Here is a 19740-nt window from a genome sequence, read left to right as displayed (position 1 = left end):
GGCAGTATGGAGCAACAAAACAATACAACTTTTAACACATTAGCTGCCTTTTACTTTATGTACACAAACCTAAACTTTTAAACACTTCAGAAAAGACTCAGAAATGGATGCACTTCACAGGAATGACCCCCTTGTTTCTTACTGTTATTAATTAAATCACATAAATCTGAAAACAGCTGACCTTATTTCTTTCACCTTAGAGGAACACTAGGTAAGATTAATTAAGTCTTTCATTGTCTATAAGCGCTTATCTAGTTCAGGGTCGCGGTGGGTCCAGAGCCTACCTGGAATCATTGGGCGCAAGGCAGGAACACACCCTGGAGGGGGCGCCAGTCCTTCACAGGGCGACACACACACACACTTGGAAAGCTTTTATTTATTTAATTTTTTGGCTCCTGGGGCTCTCTCTAGGAAAGTCATTTTTTACAGCAATGTGCTGAAATTAATGGGGACAGTGGGGTGTAATTCCCTGCCCTCCTCCAAATGCTACATAGTGCAGTTTCTGCAGTGCAAGGACACACAGGGTCATTTCTACAAAGCATCATTCATAAGAAGCGACAATGGCGCCCCCTAGTGAAAGAAATTCAGTCTGCTAAACATGAGCAAAAGAGTTTGACACAACATATGAAAAAGTCGTTTTTTAAATATATTTTTGTAACTGGTTACATTCAGGACTTTTTGTGCCTGTATTGGAGACATTTTCAAGTACAACCAGCTTTTCATACACCAGCCTTAATTAGAGCTCATTTGATAGCTATTTAGATTTAAATATATTATATACGTTTAGTCATATTCTGGGTCTTTTAAATTCTTGTGGCAGCTTTTCATAGCATAGTTTTTTACTCCCCAACTTGAGGCATTTATATTTTATTAGCAGAGGGAACATTTTATATAGATTTTTTTAAATGCTGCATTTTATATAGATAAAAACTAACACGGATAGAAAATGTAATGGTGTATAATTAGTCCTTGTGCTGTGGTTAAAACTATTTATTGTATTAAAGGTTAACTGTATTGTTAAGTGTATTCAGTGTTTGTGGCTTGGAAATGTTTAAATAAACTTGTGCACGATTATCTGGGCAACTTCTAAAGCGGCTTTTCCACGTGTTAAGTCATAAAATATGCGCCAACAGGCCATATGTTCCATGTTAGTCTCTGAACGAGTGACGTTTGAGCCGAGAGGGTTGCTTGACCTCTGACATCTTTCATCAGTCTAAAGCTGTATGATTTCGGTTTGTATATAAAGGTCAGAATTTAACTTAAAGAACTTAAACTGGGCCATCTGCTGCAGGCAAGAGATATTCCCAAAGCTCATTCCAAATTCATAACTTGTTTCTAATAGCATCTGGTCTACAAGTGGCTTTCACTGAGCACCAACAAGTGCTCTTCACTAAACACTTCGGTACAGGTCATATACACAATATGTCCAGAAGTGTGTAGACACCTCTTACAGTTAAACTGGCATAAATCCACCCCAACATTGGACCTTGGACTCTGGAGATGTGGAATTATGTTCTCTCATGTGATATATTTCCACGCTGTACCTTAGGATGAGAGGGAGTGCAGAACTAAGCGTTCAACATCAGCACCACAACTCACTAATGTTTATGCAGCTGCCATCAAGTGTTTCAACATGAAGTGCTAAGCCATCTCAGAAGAGTAGGCTGTTACTTCAGCAGCTGGAACAAGTGACAAGGAATCATTGGGCGCAAGGTGGGAATACACCCTGGACACATTATACACATTCACATTCACTCACACACACACACGGACACTTTTTTTTGAGTCGCCAATCCACCTACCAGTGTGTGTTTTTGGACAGTGGGAGGAAACCGGAGCACCCAGAGGAAACCCACACAGACACAGGGAGAACACACCACACTCCTCACAGTCAGTCACCCGGAGGAAACCCACACAGACACAGGGAGAACACACCACACTCCTCACAGACAGTCACCCGGAGGAAACCAACGCAGACACAGGGAGAACACACCACACTCCTCACAGACAGTCACCCGGAGGAAACCCACACAGACACAGGGAGAACACACCACACTCCTCACAGACAGTCACCCGGAGGAAACCCACACAGACACAGGGAGAACACACCACACTCCTCACAGACAGTCACCCGGAGGAAACCCACACAGACACAGGGAGAACACACCACACTCCTCACAGACAGTCACCCGGAGGAAACCAACGCAGACACAGGGAGAACACACCACACTCCTCACAGACAGTCACCCGGAGGAAACCCACACAGACACAGGGAGAACACACCACACTCCTCACAGACAGTCACCCGGAGGAAACCCACACAGACACAGGGAGAACACACCACACTCCTCACAGACAGTCACCCGGAGGAAACCAACGCAGACACAGGGAGAACACACCACACTCCTCACAGACAGTCACCCGGAGGAAACCCACACAGACACAGGGAGAACACACCACACTCCTCACAGACAGTCACCCGGAGGAAACCAACGCAGACACAGGGAGAACACACCACACTCCTCACAGACAGTCACCCGGAGGAAACCCACGCAGACACAGGGAGAACACACCACACTCCTCACAGACAGTCACCCGGAGGAAACCCACACAGACACAGGGAGAACACACCACACTCCTCACAGACAGTCACCCGGAGGAAACCCACACAGACACAGGGAGAACACACCACACTCCTCACAGACAGTCACCCGGAGGAAACCAACGCAGACACAGGGAGAACACACCACACTCCTCACAGACAGTCACCCGGAGGAAACCAACGCAGACACAGAGAGAACACACCACACTCCTCACAGACAGTCACCCGGAGGAAACCAACGCAGACACAGAGAGAACACACCACACTCCTCACAGACAGTCACCCGGAGCGGAACTCTAACCCACAACCTCCAGGTCCCTGGAGCTGTGTGACTGCGACACTACCTGCTGCGCCACTGTGCCTCCAACTAAACAATGCTTTATTGTAGTGCCACACCGCAGATTATTCCATGCCACAAAAATACAAGACCTTTCTTCAGGGACCTAATGAATGTAGCATTGATTTCTCAATATCATCATCACTTCCCTCAAAACACAGATGGTCGGCTGCAGTCAGAGAGCAGTTAAGGTCACACCACTCCAACAGAAAAAAAGCGGTTAAACAAATGCAGGGATAACAGAGGGGGAAAATAACCTCCTGGGACCAGAGACATGACAATAGAAACGGCTTAACAAGCTCTTCTGTGGCATACAAAGGGAAATATATGAATTAATAATCATACATAATGTTCTAATTGCTGAGAGAATTCTCATTTTCCTTAACATTAACACTCTTAGACCTACTCTTAGTGAGGCCAGCTACTGGTGTTGCGTGATTTTGTTGTGCACTCTGGTGGTAGTCCTGCAAGGATACTAAAAAAGTCTCAGTACCTCTAGAGAACATAGTTCCACGAATTTTATAAGCTACTGGCTGATGCTTGACATTGAGCCTAGTGACCTTAGTCTCACATACAGCTCCTCCAGGCCATTCCATTTAAATTGATGCTGTTTTTAGGTGTGGCGCCCATTTCAGCAGCGGCATCACGTTAAAGTACTTGAACTGACCTATAAGAAGAGCGGTCCTGACATACAGTATTTGGACACACTATAACTATATTCAGGTAAAATGAGGTTGCACTGCCCTCTATGGGTGATATATGGCCATGTCCAGCTGATGTTCTCAGGAAGATAAAAATTGTACATACCTCTTAGCTACAGTGCCCTGTATTTGTGTAGACATTTAAATTTTAGTTTAAAGCAACGCTAAGCAGAATTTATCAACAGCCATCTTTCAAAGAGTAGTGCGTCATATTTTATTTCAACATGAAAATCATGACAAATCAGAAAGAGAGAGGTTTTCTATCAAAAAAAAAAAAGGACAAATAGGGAGGAGAGAAGAAACATTTAAATAATTCATATACTCATGAAAACATCATCAAATGACACATGGCATTTAGAGAAATAAAGCCAAACAGCAGAGAAAACAAACAACATTAGCCTAAAGATAAAGACATTGTGACCGAGTCCGGTCGCTGGGCATTTAGAAGGTGCTGTTGCCACCTTGTGATTGCATTTCAGGCAAACATAAAGATAAAGCTACAACTGACTGCGTTTCTCCCACCCCCCGTTTTCCACTTTTAATAGCATTGATCCTGAGTTTTATAATTCCCAATCACAACACTGCAAACCCCAGTTAAAAGTAGTAGGCATTTTCAAAAACACCATTTAATCTGGTTAAAATAATCTCTGCTGCTCAGCCCACTCTAACAGACAGGATTTAATTATAAAAAGAATAATAATAATTAAAAAAAAACCTAAATGAAACACTGAAACATCATGTATGACTTCAGAAACAGAAAAAAAAATAATGTAGATTTGGTCCTTTTTCTTCTGAGCCTCAGGTCCAGATCCAGGTTTTAAGTTTCCTGCTGTCCATGACCACAAAAAACGGTCAATTTGTTTGCAGTGTAAATGCACCATTGAACAAGAGCCCACTTCTGGTCACTGAGCGTGTCCTCTGGTCCTTACTTTGCCCAGTGTTTTGAGCCTGGTACCTAGCCAAAGTTTCCTGCAAAATAGTTTTTTATATTTTCTTATAGATGATTGCACTTAAATATCCATTTGCTGCAGCGTGGTCAACAGAAAGTTTGCTTCAGTTGCTTTCTTGGTGTCCAAATATCCCATATCCATCGCTATTTAGGCAGTGTATATATGTATGTGTGTGTGTGTGTGTGTGTGTGTGTGTGTGTGTTGGGGGGGGGGGCATAAGGATTCTTTTATAAATTATTCATTCATTATCTGTAAGCGCTTATCAAGTTCAAGGTCGCTGTGGGTCCAGAGCCTACCTGGATTCATTGGGCACAAGGCGGGAATACACCCTGGAGGGGGCACCAGTCCTTCACAGGGCAACACACACTCACACCTACGGACACTTTCGAGTCGCCAATCCACCTACCAACGTGTGTTTTTGGAGCGTGGGAGGAAACTGGAGCACCCGGAGGAAACCCACGCAGACACAGGGAGAACACACCACACTCCTCACAGACAGTCACCCGGAGGAAACCCACACAGACACAGGGAGAACACACCACACTCCTCACAGACAGTCACCCGGAGGAAACCCACACAGACACAGGGAGAACACACCACACTCCTCACAGACAGTCACCCGGAGGAAACCCACGCAGACACAGAGAGAACACACCACACTCCTCACAGACCGTCACCCGGAGGAAACCCACGCAGACACAGGGAGAACACACCACACTCCTCACAGACAGTCACCTGGAGGAAACCCACACAGACACAGGGAGAACACACCACACTCCTCACAGACAGTCACCCGGAGGAAACCCACACAGACACAGGGAGAACACACCACACTCCTCACAGACAGTCACACGGAGTGGGACTTGAACCCACTTTATAAATTATAAATAAATTTAATATAGTCTTTGATTACTATCATCCTTCGAGAACGGAACGATTTTGTTAAAATATAAATATATACGGTCTCTTTTTGGTTTCAAGTTAGGAATGAAGTTGATAGCTGATAAAGTTATTAATATAAAGTTTAATTACTTAAATTAACAATAATAACCATTTATTATAACGGCTAGTCAAAGTCCAGGCTTTTGTCATGTAGTTTAACCATATGAAACTACACTGATGTCAGCTACATTCATTTTACACACACACACACACGTTCCAAACACAAACACAACAGACACACACAGATTTTGCCAGAATAAAAGTAAGGCGGCTTAATAAAAACTGAGTGTGTTCTCAGCTCAGAACTGGGATGTGTAGTTACACTACACCTGTCGGTATGTGTGTCTTTGTGTAAAAGAGTGCACGTGTGAGGAATTATCTGGACAAATTGGCTGTTTGATAAACATCCTTGTTTTCAGAGTTACTAGGAGACATATTCTGGGCTGTGTTGTCCCGCCTCTTCCTGTATCTGAGCCACACCTTCTTCCTGTGGGGTCTCTGCTCCCAGAATGCCGAGCTCCATGTCAGGGAGTTCCTCCTCTAAGGGAGCGCAGGCGTCGTCCTCGCAGTACAAACACTCCTACACACAGAAAAACACAAAATGTTTTGCCATAAACTTTGACGGTGGCGTTACATACTTTGGCACGTGTTAAAAAATACTGAACTCATAAAACTGCATCAACATAAACATATGGAGATGTCAGTAACACCTTACTGTAAGCCATCATTCATAAGGTTACAGAACCTCTATAAAACTTTTCAACTCACATGAACCTACAGCAACATCTATAAGGACTTATTTTAACAATCAGAAATAGATCACAACACTTTCTTGGAATAATCCTTTGGTGCCACAAAAGGGCTTTCAGAGATATAAGATTTCCCTGTGACAACCACATGACACGTGGTTTTACACAAACACACACCTTGACGTCTATGGCCTTGGGGAGCCCCCCTCTCCTCATCCAGGGGTGCTGGTCTATGAGCTCTCGTCTCTGATCTGAGGTAAACCGAGGCTGACTCTTCTGCATCCGCCTCAAACGTTCTCGATCATCACGCAACACCTTCTCCATGTCCCTGAACAAACACAAAAACAAACACCTCATCAAACACCTCTCCTCACACATATTTCAATAGCTTCTTTCAGACATGCACGGTAACCCAGAACAGGGGCAGTATGTGCGAACACAAATGTCTGAATCATTTGTAATCGACATTACCCAGATTTTATCATACCAGCCCCCCAGTACATAGAGAATGGGTCATTTTCCGGAGAATTCAGAGTGAATTCATGCTGTGCATCCTGCACCCACAACAGAGGTGCCACACCATGCCTAAAGCATGCTGAACATTTCCTATAGTAAAAACGCATCTGACATGGACATCTCCGGCTGTACGCGACATGCCTGAAAGCTCAACTCTGGAAAACGTGCAGAGTTCATATGTGAAAGCAGCCCTTCAGACTTTTTACATCCAGTCACCTGGCAGTGATTTCACGCACCTTTCTGGGACCTGATAAGTCAACATCACTTTTTCATCAGCGTTTGCCATCAGCAGCCAGAGTGGATCCTGAAGAACATTTTTAAAGTTTTGCCCGTCTTCCTTCCTCTTCGCTTTGCAGTAATTTTCAGAGGAGTCCACGCTCCCAAAGTATTTGCTGGTGTTGCTGCTTCCTGTAGGTTGAAAGAGAAATAGCTAATGTAGAATCCTGTGTACAGTTCTGTGTAATGGTTTATTGATTTTAATGTCCCTAGGGGTTTGAACTTACCCGTGCCGCTGTTGTAGGTGTTACAGCAGTTGGAAGCAGAGCCTGTAGAGGCTGAGGTAGCTGAGCCTGTTCCAGAGTGAGAGTCTTCCTGCATCAGCAGTTCCATCAGATCACTGGAGGAGGAGTGAATGTCACTTGGGCCTCCGTCTCCTGGGGTATGTGGCTGGAAGAACATGAGATTCACGTGAGACAAAATACTAACATCAAACTATACCCTCAACTTAACAAGAAACTGTAGTGGTACAATGTTTTTGTCATCTACTGTCAGTTAGACTGAAATTAATGAAGCCTACTGTCTAGCTCCTGAAGGCCTACCCAATCAGAAAGCTTGCATTTGTACCAAGAAATAACACCGAATGCGAAATTTCATTGGCTGTTTTAGCATGGATAGGACTATTTTCCACTCACTCAAACAAAAACGCTCTACTGTAGCTTTCTAAAAAACTAAAACAAAAATGTACACAACTGCAGTCTCTGACCTGCTGTACCTCCCCCGATGTAACGGCAGCACTGCTGTTGACTGCATTGCTCTTGTCCTGCACCAAGCTGTTGACACCCTGGGATCCTGAAATAGTTGCTGTACTGTGAGAGTCTGGCTTATCCTCCAGCTGAAGGAGGTCCAGTTGCAGAGGGGAGCTGCAGTGGGAGCCAAAAAGTGGCGGAGAATGAAGGGAAGGCGGTGGGGACAGGCCTTCTTGGGCTTCATTAGTGGACGGTTTTGTGTCGGAGCTCATTCTGTACTGTGGGAATTGGGTTTGCATTTTAAACTGTTGCGGAGGGGTGAAGGGAGCTTGGGGTTGAGGTTGGAAGGGCTGCTGGGTAGTGTAGGCTTGCTGGGGCTGGAAAGGTTGCTGAGAACTGTACGCTGGTTGAGGTGGGAAAGGTGGCTGGACTGTGTAAGTCTGTTGAGTTGGAAATGGTTGCTGGGTATTGTAAGCTGTCTGGGGTTGAAAGATTTGCTGAGTGGCATAAGCTTGCTGAGGCTGGAAGGGTTGCTGGGTGTTGTAGGCTTGTTGAGGTTGAGGAGGTTGGAAAGGCTGCTGGGTATTGTAGTTTGGTTGTGTTTGGAGAGGTTGCTGGAGGTTTACTGCTTGTTGGGGTTGAAAGGGCTGCTGGGTATTGAGGGCTTGCTGGGGATCTGCATAGAAAGGTGGGCGTGGCGCGGTGCCAAGTTGAGGAAGGACGTAATTGGGCAAAACAAAGGCCACCATTGGTGTAACCAATGGGGCTGGGTACGGGGTGGCAGTGGGCGTAGCCTGAGCCCCTGGAGCCCCTGTGAAACTTCCGCTTTGGTTCCGCTCTCCACCAGGGGGCACTGTAGTAGCAGAAGGAGGAGCAGCCGAGTAAAAAGGATATCCAGGGACTAAAGTGGGGTAAGGGACAGGAAAGGCGGATTGGGACGCCTCAGACGGAGACCAGGAGGTTTGATTGAGGCTCTGCAGAGGTGGGCGGAGCATCCGCTGGGAAACAGCACTATCAGACGAATCAGGTTTCTTTATACGAGGCTTCTTTGGTTTCCTGGTCCTCCCACTCCTCTTCGTGGTCGGTTCTGCTCCAGATGCGCTGGGTTTGGACACACGGGCTCCTGAAGGAACTGAAGGTCCTGGAGAGAAACAGAGACAATTATTTTCCAGGTTGTTTTTGTCACGCCTCTACACTGACGCCGTGAGATGGTTTGCGAGCAAATTGTTCTTATCCAAAGCTTTAGAAACAGAACTGTATCTTCACAAGAAGAGCATGAATTCGGCTGGGTTTTGGAGTGAGACTATTAACTGGACACTAAGATTCACGAGGCGCTTCTGGGATAAAGCAAAATTTTAAAAAAATATTACAGTGTGCATATGCGCACTTTACCTTCATTGGTTTGCCCACGGATTCTGGGAGCACTGGCCGGACCGTCTTTCTGCAGAGTCCAGGACAGACGCAGCTCTCTGCAGCGGCTCAGGAACGCCTGCTCCTCTTTCTGAGTGTGAGCGGCCAGGACCTGCTTGGTCAGCCCCAGCTTCCTGTAAGCTCCAGGCTCCACTGTGGGTGGAGACACCATGCTGACGGGGGCCAAAGGGGCAGGACTTTCGGCTACATCCTCAATAATCTCTGCAAACGTAAACAAAGTATAAACCATACACATGAGACGATGCATTAGATGTTAAGTTCCAATAATAATATATTGCTTTTTTGTTGCTAGGTTGTTTTAGGCCCATTTATAAATTGGACGTTGGTGAGTATACCTGACTCTGGCTGTTTCTTGTCTCCCACGTGGACGATGGTGCTGCTGTATGAACACTGAGACGTGATGGACATCACACTTTCTGGCTTTGTAGGCAGAGGCAAAGAAGTTAAAGCCCCACTGACCACAGCAGCAGGTCCAGCTGGAGGCTTCTTAATGGACCTGGGATCTGTGAAAAAATGTGAAAGAGTAAAAACTTTCACTATAATGGAATTTAGTAGAACAACCAATAATTTATCTTTACAGAAATGTGCAGTTTCTAGGGATACACTAATGAATTAGTAAAGCAGTTAGCGTTCTCCTCCAAGTATTTTGAGCTCCAGTAACTTGTCTGTAAAAAAAAAATCAGTGTCTATCCATAGAGGAAACATTCAGCTCTGTAATTCTACTTACTCATTTATTTTCTACCTAAATTTGCCTAAATCGGTCAAAACAGGCAATATGCCTTTAATCCAGCCCCAACAAAGACGTTAGCACGTTTTATAAGTTTCTCAGATTGTCTTTTAAAAATGTGCAGTTTTGGTAAATCTTGCCACCTTGAAGACTCTGCAGAGCTCCATCTGCTACTATCTTCTCCTCGTCAGAGTTTGAGGATGTAGTGTTAGAGGAGAACTGGTACTTCCTCTTCACAGTGATTGGGATATTACAACTCTCCAGATATCTGAAAACAGATTACATAGTGCCTCGTAACATTCTTTCGTGAATGTTTATCGTCATATGGAGCTACCAGTAATTTTATAAACAGCCACTGATGCATATCCAGTGCCACAATTGAGGTCATATATTAAAACTGCTATTTAAGTGTCCAATTAATAATAATTAATAATTAAACAAAGGTTTAAAATGATTCATAATATCAGTGTTATATTCTACACAGAATGTATGAGTGTTTTCAGCTTTGTAAATTAAAGCATAATATTTTCTCTTTTACTTAAAATTAATTTCCACAACTAATAAGAACATTCTGTGGCAGATTCTGATTTTACAGAGATTAAATTCCAATGATCAGTGATACAGGCAGGTCTATGATTTTAGATTTTTAATGCGCTTAAGTGACTAATTTCATTGTCAGTTCTCAGTTTACACGGTTTAACTATCAGAATAATATCATTAAACACACCTTATCACACTATCCAAACAGCTGATCTGCTGGTATGAGTACATGCCCTGGTCCCTCAGCTCCTCCACTGCCCCAGCACCATCTTTCTGCTTCGTGGCTGAAGACTTTAACCCTGCTGCAGACATCATTCAAATTTCCCATTAAAAACACAGCTTATACTTGGATTTCCTAATATGAGCATGTTGCTACTGATACACGGATTTGAAAGTCTAATTGCACATATAAACGCACACAAATACACACACGCACCCATCCACGCGCTTTCACTTACATTCAGAGCTCTTTTTCTGATCTGGTTTGACAGTCACACCCTGTTGATCCTGAGTCTTCAGCAGCTGTACACCTTTACAAATCTCCTGAAATGTTCTCTGTACAAACAAAAAAATCAAACACTGGCATTCATTCTATTTTCTCTACTCACCTGTAAGAGTAAATGCATAAAAGGTTGCACAATTGCGCCCTCTAGTGTCTGTATTTACTTCCATTTGACTACACATTGGCTAATACTGAGTACCAATGAGTGATGTGATGTTTGGGTGTTTGTGTAAAGCTTACTGGTTTGGTCCTGCTCTCCTCTTGGCCCATGTTGCTGTTGCCTGCTGCAGCGTTGCCATTTCCATTGCTGTTGCTGTCGCTGGATGAGGCAATGCTCAACAGTTGATCATGAGAACCATTGCTGCCATAACCACTGGAGCCCATGCTGTGCACCGGCTACAGACACACACACACACACACACAAAGGGGGGGGGGCTTTTAAACCCTCTAGCCAACGGTCTGTGGAGTTGGTCCAGAGCATCCAGGATTTTTTGCAAAGGGTATATAAATATTTATATACTGCTCCATGTATATGTGTATGTACCTGTAGCAGCAGCTTATGAATCTGCTCTGTGATTTCTTGTATGTCTGAGTCCATGATTTTCCCTTCGGTGTAAGCAGGAGCTGAAAACACATCTTCATTCACAGGACCCCTGTAGCACATACGAGAACATGCGCATGTAAGGCACAAAGGCACAAATACATACGAGACTGTACGCATGTGTATGTATGTTTGCATGTGTTGCATACTCACATGCGGACTTTGTGTCGCCCGATGATAAAGGACACCTTGCGGCTCCAGGGGTTAACAAAGCTGGACCAGCTGGTATCTATGGTGACGTATTCTCCGTTTCGAGTGCAGAAGCGGATGGACGAATGATCAAACGGCTGCCCCATGTACTGCAGGACTGCAGAGGAACAGCAAATAGCATTAGAAAAATGAGTGTGGGTTTTTGTGTTTTGAATGGTAGGCAGTTAGGCAGTGTTAGTGTGTATGCCTGCTATGTGTGTATTGGGTGTATGTCTTGTTACAGACTCTTTCATGTTTTGTCTCTTAACATGGAGGTGTAGCTTGTGTCAAGAAAAGCTAGAGTTATTAGATATACTTCGTATGGCGAAATGAGCTGCTGCTTATTGTATATGCATATGTACATGTGTGTGTGTGTAAATTCGTACTCTTGCGGTGTACTGCCAGCATCAGCGGTCTGTCATTGGGGTGAAGATGAAGAAGGATAGGGGTCCCAATCAGATCCTGTGGCAGGTATCCCAACAGAGGCACCGCCCTACAAAAGAAAGTAGAGCATTAGAAACAGCTCAGTGCCAAGCATGGGCTAGAGAGTTATAAAGGTAAAGACATACCTTTCATCAACGTCCTGAAATACACAGTTGGGAGTGTGTGTGGTGGTGAATATCCTCTTATCTGGTGGAATACGAGGTGCTGAAAAATACAAACAGACAAGTGTTTATTAAAAAAGCAGAACCACAAGTTGACATTCAGTCATTTTTATATTAAAATACAGAACCACCGCAATTATGTGATATGTTGTGTTTGTAATGTACCTTCATATCCAGAGTGGACTCTCTCTGCCAGTATTAAGCAGCAGAAATGCTCCTCTGACAGCTCTGCATCCTGAACCTTCATTAGATATGGTGTCATCCTGAATGGATAATACTGCAGACCTCCTTCTTTCTCCTTTCCGCCACTACACACACACACACACAGTTACACAAGGGTCCTATATATTTCCCACTATTATTATGTGTTCTATTAGTCTAATCATTATGAACACTTATCGTTGCAAGGTCTTTAAAAAACTATAAAAACTATAAATACTATAGAGTAGACCCAAAAAGCATTTCAAATGCTTTGACTGCCTTTTGGCATTTCTTTATTATAGAATTCTCACCTGATTCGGCAGAAGAAGGATTTTTCCTGCATGAACTCTGTAGACGATGATTCTGCATGAGAAAGTTTTTGTTACTGAGATGTGTGTAACGACAATAATTCAGTAAGAGACTTAATGAACTCTCAAAGAATCCCATTGATATTTGGGATATCTCAGTATTTTTGCGTGATGCACACTTCTCAACCTTAGAATGATACAGACTTTTATACTGAGTGCTTTTGTGTGTTTACTGACCTGTCCCCGTGCACATGCTCCATGCAGGCAACCTGTAAGGTGTGGTGAAGCTGTAGAAAACACTGACGTCTTGCGGCGTCAGAAACTCCACAAATTTCCTATCCTTAAACTCGTCCTTCTTGCAGTGCAGAATCCCAGCTGCTTGCTCCGAGATATAAACGATTTTTCCCGTGATCAGAGACACAGCTACTGCAAAGATATCCTACACACACACACACACACACACAAAATGCACATCATTATCAAATGTTTTTCTAAACCTTTGAAGCGTTCTGAGGAATATTTCTGAGAACTCCAGATAATGAAATGGGTGAAGAGTCACTGTGGACTCAAAATATTTGCAATGAATTCAACATGCACCTAAATATGCATGTTTGCCTAATGCATGTGTGTGAGAGAGTGAGAGAGAGAGGGACTCACAGTGTTTTTCAGAGTGTATTCTGAGGTGATGCTGTTGAGTTCCTCAAGGGTGTAGGAGGAGACATCAAGCCCCAACGGCTGGCTGTCATTTATCATCAGCATCTGATAGTACTCTTCGTTAGCTAAAGGGAACAAAATCCATTTTAGAACCTGTTCGTTGTTCCAAAAGCAGCCCAGGTTAAATGTGGAAAAAAGTTCAAATTAAATCAAACTGGAAGAAAATAAACCTTAGCATTTGGAAAGCTTCTCAACAGTCAGAAACAGCACAACGTTTAATCTGTTCAGACTGTGCATAATATTTTGAATATATCTTAATAGATCAAAATCTGGGAGCTAAGAGCAATGTAGGAGGCTTTCTTTAAAAAAAACAAAAAAAAAAACACATTTATACCAACATAAATACTCGTGAACACATCCAAAGTAACACACACTCCTAGGTTCGTGGTCCTCACCTTTGACTTTCTTGACGCAGCGCAGTGCATATCGGAGTGTGTGTAGTGTGCTCGCTCGCCCTTTGCTGCGTTTATCTGCTGGAAGGTGAAGCTTCAGCTCCTTCAGTGTCTTAAAAAGCTCCTTCTGATTCTTTGCTTTCGCCGACTGTGCACTGCTGCAGAGGCCAAGCACATAAACACACACAGGTCAAAACCTAGCTGTTACTACTCTCCCTTTCTCTGACAGTGAGCTTTATGAGTGAAACCGAATTAAACGCTTTAAAGTCTAGAAAGATCTTCTATCTTCAGCACTGCAATTGTATTATATAAGTGTGTGTGTGTGTGTGTGTTACCTGCAGCCACTGGTGGATGGATGGTCCTGTTCTGAGCTCACCAGACTAAAAGCATTTGAGCTACTCGGAGGAGATGGACTCTGGGAGTTTGAGCTGAAAGAAGCAATGAGAAAATGAGAAAAACTGTGTATGTAGCTTCACTGTTCATTTTCTTTTTTATTTCCCTACATGATTTAAATGTAGTAGCCGTCCACTGCACTGTGTATCAGTTTCATTTTAATGGACCACAGAATGAATATAAATCTCTTTGTAGTTTGCACTTCATAATGTGCCACATGTTTTCATTGGGAGACAGATCTGGACGACAAGCTGTCCAGTCTATCACCAGCACTCACAGATTAATCATCCAAGCTGTTGTAACACATACAGAACGTGACTTGGCTTTGTCACACTGAAATACTGAATACGCATGGATATCCCTGGAAAAAAATGGTAAAAAAAAAAGTACCCAATCTCACCTTTTATTGCTCCCTGATGATTCCATAATCGCGGAGTCTTTTCCGTTACCGCTGGAGCTCCCCACAGACTCATTGCACTGAGAATAATTGCCATGCGACTCGTTGCCGTGGGACTCCGTACCGCTTCCACTCGAGCCGGACCCGCCCATCTCCATGTCTTCATGCAGTTGTGGGTGGGGTCCTGGGGAAGAGGGCCTTTCCTGACTGCTGTCACTGCCCTCTGAAGCCCCGCCCATTCTGTGCAGGTGAGACATGGAGCCGCAGGGAGATTCCACCTTTGCCTCTGACCCGCCGCTGAACAGGAACGGCTTCGGCTTCACCTCACCTGGCATGGACAGGGATGAGTTTACCTGACCTTATACATAGCACAAGGGGCAGAATCTGTAGAAGAGAACAGATAAAAATCTATAATTGATAATTGAACAGTTGCAGACATTTTGCTCCTGTTTGCTGCAGTTACAGCCTCTATTCTTTGGAGAAAGGCGTTACACTGGATGTTGCAACATTGCCCTGAGGATCTGATGACATTTAGCCTTCATATAACCATTGGTGAGGTCAAGTATTAATGGTGGATACAACTTGCCACTCCAACTCTTTCCAAAAACAGATACTCAATTGTATTCACTTTACTTGCCAGTGGTTTTAATCTTGTGGATGATCAGTGTATATTCTCATGCAATTGTAATAAACATGTAACAAGTAAAGTCATTTAAACCATTTACATAAGGAACTGGAACATATTTTACATAACCCCTGATGCTGTAAAAGAAACAACATTCGTTATATCACTAGGCAGAAGAATCGGAATAATACACACAGACACTGCGTATAGGGGTTATGTCAGACGTGTGTGTGTGTGTGTGTGTGCCTGTTACCTGTAAGACGTGAATTTAATCTGTAAAATGTGATTTGAATCTACAGAAAGTCATGCAGCTCTCAAACACTCTTACACAACAAATCACAGTCACCCAGATCATGTAATAATGCATCATATTTCACTGCTACCCCACAGAACAGATATTTGCTCCTCTAGAGGGCCACAGCGAGAGCAGAAGTTACACATAACGCAAAACTACAGTTTAATAAACATGCTCAGAGTAAGTAAATCTGGACATAGTACGAACCAAACCCACTGTTGCAGAGCTTAAGGAATAGGGCATATACCATAATGAAAACCCAGGTATTTAAATCCTGTTAAAAGACGATGAACAACTCGACATAAATCTCTGGAAATGTGAATTAATTTGGAAAGGATTTAAAAACTAAAAACAATTCTCAAAAACCAAAAGCAGCAAGTAACATTGTTCATTTTAGCCTAAGTTATTTTTTTAGATTCATACAACCTACATCCAAAGGTTTGTTTACACGTTCTACACTTCAGTAAGGGCTTTACACTAGAGGGTGGAACATTTCTGTGAGGATTTCATGGCATTCAGCCACATAAACGTTAGTGAGGTAAAGTACTGATATTATGTTATTAGTTTCAATAATTACACTTTTTATTTGCAGCATATTTTAACTACATTCTGGACCAATTCTGTTGGATTTAGACTAGGAATTACAATAGCTTAGTAAATTTATGAACAATAGGTTTTCAACTAATGTAGAAATTAACAAGGTTTTGTTCTGGAAATATAAATATTGCCCTTTCCATAAGGTAAACACTGAACATGAAATCAGATCTTGTCGTTTCATTAGCCTAAAACAGGTGTTTGAATCAGCCCCATAATCCAAATCCTGTCCAAGAGTTACTGTAATTTCCAATCCACTTTACCATGATACCCGAGGTGCCAAATAAAGATGAACGTGGGGAAAATTTGAAGGACACTGGATGTGATTTAAACACCTCTTGTTCATAGACCTTTACTCTAATAACGCACGAGCAGAAAGGCTAGCACCCTGTGGCCTATTTAAAGTAGTGAAGGGAAACTCCATTAAAATTCCTACAATTTTAAAACAATACTTCAAGTGTTTTTAGTAAAGACAGATTTTTTTGCAGATAAACATAAATAAAACCTTCTGAATGCATTTAGGTTTGGATAAGGCTCTTTTTTTCTGTATACTTCGCTGTTGTTAGAGATTGTGAGACTGTATACACAATCATAAAAGATTTGTGACAATACTCAGCCACATAGTATAATGGTTAAAGTGATCAACACCTTAACCAGGGGGACAACACAAAGCGGGATTTCTGTTTAGACAGATAATTTAAACCTGAAAACAAGCCTGGCCAATAGAAAAACATCTGAGAAACAATCCTCAACTTGAGCTTAAGTTATATGGCTAACTGAGAAATCCTGCTTTGCTGTATACTGCCCAGGTGCATTTAAGCAAGACAAATACAATTTTGTAAAACTTTAAAACTGGGTTCCCATTGTGTTTTCATTGCTCTAAAGGAAAGTCTAGTGATTATGAAACTGGTAACTTTGTTGTTGGTTTATTAGCCCTGGTGTAATTCTTTCCAAATTAAAACAATTTAATATATATTTAAAGCAATATTAATAACTACATATCTCAAATACCTGATTGTAAATATCTTAAATTCATATTCATGTCATAATACAACACTGGCCTATATACCATACACAACTTCACAGGATTTTGAGGACCAAACTCAAGCTGGGGGATAAACAGACACGTTTAAATAGCAAATTATCATTTATTGTTATTATAAAGTCAAAAATAAAAAGACTAAGCCATCAATAAACACCCCCTCCTTGTGTCCTGTTAAAACTAACACGTTGACCTGCAATGCACTGCACGGTACACTGACACAGTTATGTAAAAGCAGAGCTATTTCGCTTAAACTCTCACTCTGGGTACGTCCTCACTCACTTTTTACTCACTTTTTAGGTCCAGAACAGTCATGCACTCATTACTTCACACACCCTTCGTCACAATATCATTAAAACCGTCTCAAAGACAAAATAATAGAGAAAAACTCGCTTTTTCTCGCAACCGAAGACGACCGCGCATGCGCAGTCCCTTCTAGGTTATGCAACTTATTTTTAAGCGTTAAGAAAGAAAAAGAGAGAGAATTATGCACAAACCTTGACTGAATAGTAGTGTATCCAGTTTTCCTTTACTTCATGAAGGTATTAGTGTCCTCCTCAAAGCGAAATATAATAAAATCCCCAAAACAGCTTCTCACTCTACAGCACCGGCTCCAGATCTACTCGCACTGCCCTACTACCCACACCGTCACCGACTCGGTCTGAGGAGTGAACTTTGCTGAACCGACTCATGTCTACGAAAAGTCTCGTCCGATTCACAAAGCCCATTCACAAATGAATCGAAAGTGAGTCGCTGTGCAAAAGTTTGGGCACGGCTACCCGAATATGCACTTTTTTGCTGATATTCTTTCTAAGCGTAAATAACGTACACATCGTACTGAACACACTCAGATGTGGTATTTTACAATATTAATACAATCACATTCTGTTCATCAATTTAAGCAACTGAAAATATTATATTGGTTCATATTGGTTCAAAATTACCTATTTAGGAGAAATATAGAAAATATATGTGCTGTATTACTTGATTTTCACTGAAAGAGGGTTACATATTTTACAGCATTTTTTCCATTTGATTACTAATAAATATATAATATATAAAACATGCATTGTGTTATAAGCTGGTCACGTTTTATAGTTTAATTTGTTTGCAAATTTAGCAATTAAAGTATCACTGAGCAATAAAATATGAAGAAATGTTCTGTATATAATGTGTTCAGTTTGTTTTACTTGGAAAATGAGAAAATAAACCAAACGTGTACGTCATATAACCAAGCACCTTGACCTGTTTTTAAGTGATAAACAACTGTAATTAATTCTTCTACTACGCATACACAGTTTATGCTATATAACTATTTAACTTAATAACAATAACATACTAACATTAATAATGATATATGATATAACGTAGCTGGTTCTTGTTGCTGCCTAAATTAGAATAAACTGTGAAAGCTGGGTGAAGCTTTGAGCATTAAATCCCACAAAAAGATTCCCTTCATGGAATCGGTTCGCCTACGTGAATCACAACCTACTACTCAGTCCAGGCACTCGAGTACAGACCTAATTTTGGGCCCCGCCCCTTCCCCGTCTGACAAGGCCCCCCTCATTCTATGATTCTCTCATTTTATTGGCTGTCTCGCCGGGGTTTCCATGGTAAACACTAGGAGTGACGTCAATCGCTGCCGATTGGCCTGACGCTGCGCCGGTCTGTTTATGTAAACTGGCAGCGCGCCGCACGTGGAGTCCCATGTTGGCGCGCGTAGAGCAATAAAATAATAATTTAAACAAATAATGCGTTGGTAACAGTGATATTTCTTAGACTTTGTATTATGGGACGCAAGAAAATGAGCGTTGCATGACAAAAGCTCCAAACGTTAAAGGATCATCAAGCGACACATTGCGCTGTTACATAAATGACAGTGTTACATCGTGACGTATTTTCTTTTATTAGAAAAAGATTCATTAGGAATGTATTTGTTATAAATTACAACCATTTGCACGACTATATTGATATTTATTCATAGAGAGTTTAATAAAACTGCACTTAAAGCAATTGTAATAATATAAAGCTTAAGACACAGATCACTATGAGCAGTGAAAAAGTGTGCAACATCCTGAACTACGGTTAAATCCACGTACACTGTGCGGATCTATTTCAGATAAAACATATGTATCGTACAGAATAAGTTAGACCGCATGACAAGCTGATTGTGTAAGGACTCGTTTCACCCTCGTGTCTAACGCAGGAACTACTGTTATAAAACTTGGACCACATTACATAATTTTACAAAATCAGCAATCCTGCTTTTTAAAAAGCCTCCAGCATTTAAAACTTTATATATATGAGTCAAATAATTCACAGGTTTACACACAGGGAACCCTTCTGGTGACATCCCTTCAAAATAAATTAAGGCACGGGAAAAACTTAATGTATATGTACCACTGAATATAAGGCATTGGAA

General features: G+C 42.2%; 1 protein-coding gene across 2 annotated transcripts; it reads right to left on the bottom strand.

The window, feature by feature from the left end:
- Window positions 1-3855: 3855 nt before the first annotated feature.
- Window positions 3856-17951, bottom strand: LOC136677733 (period circadian protein homolog 2-like). Of its 2 annotated transcripts, none has more exons than XM_066655332.1 (23): window positions 17816-17951; window positions 14766-15146; window positions 14308-14400; window positions 13976-14130; window positions 13524-13645; window positions 13104-13305; window positions 12870-12921; window positions 12523-12665; window positions 12322-12400; window positions 12139-12245; window positions 11717-11870; window positions 11507-11615; window positions 11203-11358; window positions 10919-11015; window positions 10648-10762; window positions 10064-10188; window positions 9529-9696; window positions 9155-9394; window positions 7780-8903; window positions 7301-7463; window positions 7034-7205; window positions 6459-6609; window positions 3856-6112 (listed from the first exon to the last, which is right to left on the bottom strand). In XM_066655332.1, the coding sequence occupies exons 2-23, from the start codon at window positions 15095-15097 to the stop codon at window positions 5957-5959; spliced, it is 4215 nt and encodes a 1404-aa protein (XP_066511429.1). In that variant the 5' UTR covers window positions 15098-15146; window positions 17816-17951; the 3' UTR covers window positions 3856-5956. The 2 variants fall into 2 exon arrangements, with proteins under 2 accessions (XP_066511429.1, XP_066511430.1); XM_066655333.1 differs by having other exon boundaries at window positions 10648-10759.
- Between the last annotated feature and the right edge of the window lie 1789 nt (window positions 17952-19740).

This window comes from Hoplias malabaricus, chromosome Y (assembly GCF_029633855.1).
Source record: "Hoplias malabaricus isolate fHopMal1 chromosome Y, fHopMal1.hap1, whole genome shotgun sequence".
NCBI lineage: Eukaryota > Metazoa > Chordata > Actinopteri > Characiformes > Erythrinidae > Hoplias > Hoplias malabaricus.
The sequence above is the reverse complement of the archived record's forward strand: the minus strand, read 5'-3'. Positions and strand labels throughout refer to the sequence as shown.

Bases quoted from the DNA above. Each gene is read 5' to 3' on its own strand.
- LOC136677733 (XM_066655332.1), bottom strand. From the start codon at position 15,097: ATGCCAGGTGAGGTGAAGCCGAAGCCGTTCCTGTTCAGCGGCGGGTCA. The intron at 14,401-14,765 runs GTGAGATTGGGT...TGCTTCTTTCAG, and splicing joins TCATCAGGGAGCAATAAAAG to CTCAAACTCCCAGAGTCCAT. The intron at 11,871-12,138 runs GTACGAATTTAC...GTTCCTCTGCAG, and splicing joins GCTGGCAGTACACCGCAAGA to TCCTGCAGTACATGGGGCAG.